At 39.2% G+C, this 4,387-nt stretch overlaps 1 protein-coding gene across 1 annotated transcript in view; it reads right to left on the bottom strand.

Moving 5' to 3' along the window:
- The window catches only part of CBG24641, a gene marked incomplete at both ends in the record, with an annotated part of 10,102 nt that overhangs the window by 4,614 nt on the left and 1,101 nt on the right, over positions 1–4,387 (bottom strand). Inside the window, 6 exons of the mRNA XM_045240904.1 lie at positions 604–1,007; positions 1,449–1,551; positions 1,765–1,906; positions 2,674–2,839; positions 3,487–3,666; positions 3,825–3,941. Coding sequence (XP_045091383.1) covers positions 604–1,007; positions 1,449–1,551; positions 1,765–1,906; positions 2,674–2,839; positions 3,487–3,666; positions 3,825–3,941 — 1,112 coding nt within the window. The remainder of the gene's footprint in view (positions 1–603; positions 1,008–1,448; positions 1,552–1,764; positions 1,907–2,673; positions 2,840–3,486; positions 3,667–3,824; positions 3,942–4,387) is intronic.

Here is a 4,387-nt window from a genome sequence, read left to right as displayed (position 1 = left end):
GTCGAAAAGTTGAAAACCTCGGAAATTCAGAATTACAGAAATTCGGAAATTCAGAAATTCAGAAATTCAAAAATTCAGAAATTCGAAAATTCGCAAATTCAGAAGTTCGAAAATTCAGAAATTCAGAAAATCTGAAATTCGGAATTTCAGAAATTCAGAAATTCAAAAAATTTCAGAAATTCAGAATTTCAGAAATTCGAAAATTCGCAAATTCAGAAGTTCGAAAATTCAGAAATTCAGAAAATCTGAAATTCAGAAATTCGAAAATTCGCAAATTCAGAAATTCGGAATTTCAGAAAATTTGAAAATTCAGAAGACGTCAAATGCTACGATTTTCTCAAAAAAGGCAAGTTTCAAAAATTCCAAATTTCCCAAAAAAATCCAAAAAAAATCAAAAAATGAAAAAGGTACTGTACATAAATCATGCCACATATAAATATCGTGCAAAATTAAATGTTTTCGAATTGTTCAAAATTTTCTCAACGGAGCGAATTTACTGATTTACTGATAACTAGCTCATTTTTAAAAGAAAACCTTGTTTTTAAATTTTTTTTTTATAGCAAGGCTCCGCCCCTTTAGACTCCGCCTCCTTTTCCGACTCACCTACTACTCTGTCGACTGGCCGATCTCAAATACGACGACAGCTCCTCCTCACTCTCCTCTTTCAAAATCGAGCATGGTCTGGCTCTCCACGAATTCGACCGTGACCTACATTTCACATTGCTCCTCGCCGTCGAAGCTCCGCCCCCTTCCTGTGGAAGCTCCGCCCCCACCGTATCCTCCATTTCCATGTGTTTGGCGAGCAACTCCCTCGCTTGCTCCTCTCGATACGATGCTAGAACTCTTTCAGCCAACAGGTAATACGTGGCAGTCACCGAATTATACTCATCGTTCTCAAGGAATCGAAGAATATCGTCTTCTGACGCGATGCAGCCTGCCACCATTTGTTCGATGATTGTCGAGTGGGCGGAGCTTGGAAGATGATGGCGGACGATTAGGGGAATCGCCTGGAATTGCAGGATTTTTGGAATATTTAATGAGTCGTTGGAGTTTGAATACCGTAAAACCTGTATTAGAAGGGCCCACCGAGAGGGGCTTGGAAAAATAGTAGGGACCCAAATAATATAAGGGCTCGCCCTTCTAATACAGGTGTTACGGTATTCTTAAACTCCTGAAGGCCTTGGGAAATCGCTAAAATATGGATGGCCTAGAATTTTTCGTTTTGGCGGGAATTCAAATTTCGAAATTCATAAAAAAATTTCAGCGATTTTCAGCCATTTTTCAGTCATTTTTCAGCTATTTTCAGTCATTTTCAGCCATTTTTCAGCGATTTCCAGTCATTTTTGGAACATTTATAGCTATTTTTCAGCAATTTTCCGTCATTTTTAAGCGATTTTTCAGCGACTTTCAGTCATTTTTCAGCAATTTTCAACCCATTCAAAACTCACCGTCGACAATCCTCGATCGCCTGCTTGAACCCACGCGCAGGACACGATTTTCTCGAGGCTCGCCCGTTTCGTCGGCTCACGAACGAGCATCGATCGGATGAGGCTGAACAGTGTTTTTCAGTGATTTTTGCAGGATAAATCCATGAATTTTAGGGCTAAAATCGTCGATTTACCAGCTAAAAAATTCTAAAAATTTGTCGAAAGTATATGAATTTTTGGGCTAAAATAGCCTAAAATTCATGACTTTTGGGTTAAAAAACAATAAGAAAAAATGCATTTTCAAAGTAAAAATCATCGATTTGAAAGAAAGACTCACTCTCCACACTCATCAGACAACGCGTCTGGAATCGAATATTTACAGTCTAGGATTTTCGTCAACGTTTCCGAATCGTTGGCTTCTTGGAACGGTAGACGACCACAGACGAGCATGTAGAGAATGACGCCAAGCGACCAGACATCTGCAAAATTTCCAAAGGTTACGGTAGTTTCCGTCGATTTCTCGGCCATCAAAATCCAATTTCGATCCTCAAGACGACTATTTTTGCTTTGGCCTAGAAACCCAAAGCTCGGCCACAACAAGCTGGAATTGCCTCTTCCTACATTTTTTGAATTCCTGGATCCGCTTGGACGGTGCTCGTCAAAATTTTGACGATCTGGCTCGCAACTTGCTCGTATTATATGTAAAATCATGAGAGAAATCTAATGGTATCGGTTGGTGAGCTAGAAAACTAACACAGAAAAAGTTTCTTTGCTCGTCAACTCTGATTCCAGGAATTCTTGGCATGTATGGGCCTCTTTCCCTATTTTCATTTCTGTGGCCTAGAAAACCAACATTGCAAAAGTTAGGCCACCACTTCAGAATGACCTTAAAATTCCCTAACATGCCCCTGGTGTGTTTTCTAGGTCATTTTGAAGTGGTGGCCTAGAAAACCAAATTTGCAAAAGTTAGGCCACCACTTCAAAATAACCTAGAAAACACACCAGGGTCATGTTAGGCCGTTTTTAAGCCGTTTTGAAGTGGTGACCTAACTTTTGCAATTGTGGTTTTCTAGGCCACCACTTCAAAATGGCCTAAGAATGGTCTAACGCGACCCTGGTGTGTTTTCTCGGTCATTTCGAAGTGGTGGCCTAGAAGCCTAGAACATAGTCCATTGGCCTAGAAATTCCGCAAAAATGGACTAGTGGCCTCGAAACCCCAACCCAAAAACCTCTTCCCTACACTTACCAACAGCCGGAGCATCGTACGAATCGCCGAGAAGGATTTCGGGAGCCGAATAAGCCAATGATCCACATGAGGTGCTCAGTTGCTCGCCCGGTTCGTAGCTATTCGAAAATCCAAAATCCGTGAGTTTCACCATTCCAAGCTTCTCGAAGAACACGACGTTTTCCGGCTGAAAATTGAGAGGATTTTCAGATATTTTTTATAGATTTTCAGAAATTTCAAAGCATCAAATTCTAGTGACTTATCAGGAATTTTTCAGCCAATTTTCATCTATTTTTCCGAAAAATTCCAGTCAAAATTTCCCGAAAAAAATCGTCTCAAAACGGCAAAATTTTCGGCATTTTTAGCCAATTTTTCAGATTTTTCTCAACATTTTCTAGCGATTTTCCCCGTCAATGAGAGGATTTTCAGCATTTCAAGGACCAATTTCTGCCTTTTTTTTTCATCATTTTTCATGCAATTTTTGCTATTTTTTGCGGACTTTTCAGCCAAAAAAATCTACTTTTTGATGGAATTTTGAAAAATTTCAAAGTGACTGATTTTAAGCCAATTCTTACGGCATTTTCAGCACTTCCCAAAATGAATTTTTAATAATTTTTTTAGGCTCTTTTTCAGCACTTCTTGGGAATTTTCAGCCATTTTTTTTTCTTCAAAATTTCAGGTTTTGCTCAGATTTCTTAGCCGAAAAAATCACTTTTTCCACAAAAACGGCTAATTTTCAGTTTTTTTTTGTCTTTATTTTTGAGCTATTTTACAGCTATTTTCAGCCGTTTTTCAGCGATTTTCAGTTTTTTCAAAATTTTCAGCCCCTCGTACTTTCAAATCTCGATGAACGACATGCAATTGATGACAGTAGTCGATGGCGGTCATTATTTGACAAAAATACTGTTGAGCCAACGATTCGCAAACGCCCTTCTCGTGTTTGATGATAAAATCGTGTAGATCATAGTCGCCGAGTTCCAGAATCAGAAAGATTTTCGTTTGGGTGTCGAGGACCTGAAAATTGAGCATTTTTGGAGATTTTGGAGCTGAAAAATCTGGGAAAAATCTGAAATTTTTTCAATTTTTTCCGCAGATTTTGAGCCAAAAAATGGGGGGTTTTTAAGCTCCAAATCTCAAATTTCAGGTTTTTAGCTCGATTTTCAAAATTTTACCTCATATAATCGGACAATATTCGCATGTTGAACGAGTTTCATACATCGAACTTCTTTCATTATTTGTGATGTCGACGCTTCGTCCATTTTCGTTTTATCAATGATTTTTACGGCGACCTGGAATGAAAAATTGAGGATTTTGAAGACTTTTCTGGTCGAAAAATGTCGATTTTGCAGATATTTTCAGTTGTTTCAGAACTCAAATTTTTAATTTTTAGACGATTTGTCATCATATTTTCTAAATATTTTTTCGCTTCAAAACTATGATTTTAGGGTCCCTGAGCCATCTTTGCCACCCAACTTTTTTGAATTTGGGNACGAAATCGGAAGACCTGAACAAAATCACATCACAATAGAACTTAACTGATACTTCTAGGAACCCCCAACCAATGTTTTATTTCATTTCATCGAGTGCCAGCAAGCCAGGCGAGGAGATGCTTTGCGGCGGCGGTGTGCCCCATATGCCCCGTATATGCCCCATACCGGCGTCCTTTCCCTGTACCCAATTCATCGGCGCGTCCTCCGTCGCCCATCCATTATGCGTATGCGCGCCCAGGACCTGT

This window comes from Caenorhabditis briggsae (genome assembly GCF_000004555.2).
Source record: "Caenorhabditis briggsae AF16 supercontig from assembly CB4, cb25.NA_200, whole genome shotgun sequence".
Taxonomy (NCBI): domain Eukaryota; kingdom Metazoa; phylum Nematoda; class Chromadorea; order Rhabditida; family Rhabditidae; genus Caenorhabditis; species Caenorhabditis briggsae.
This window is presented reverse-complemented; position numbering and strand designations above follow the sequence as displayed.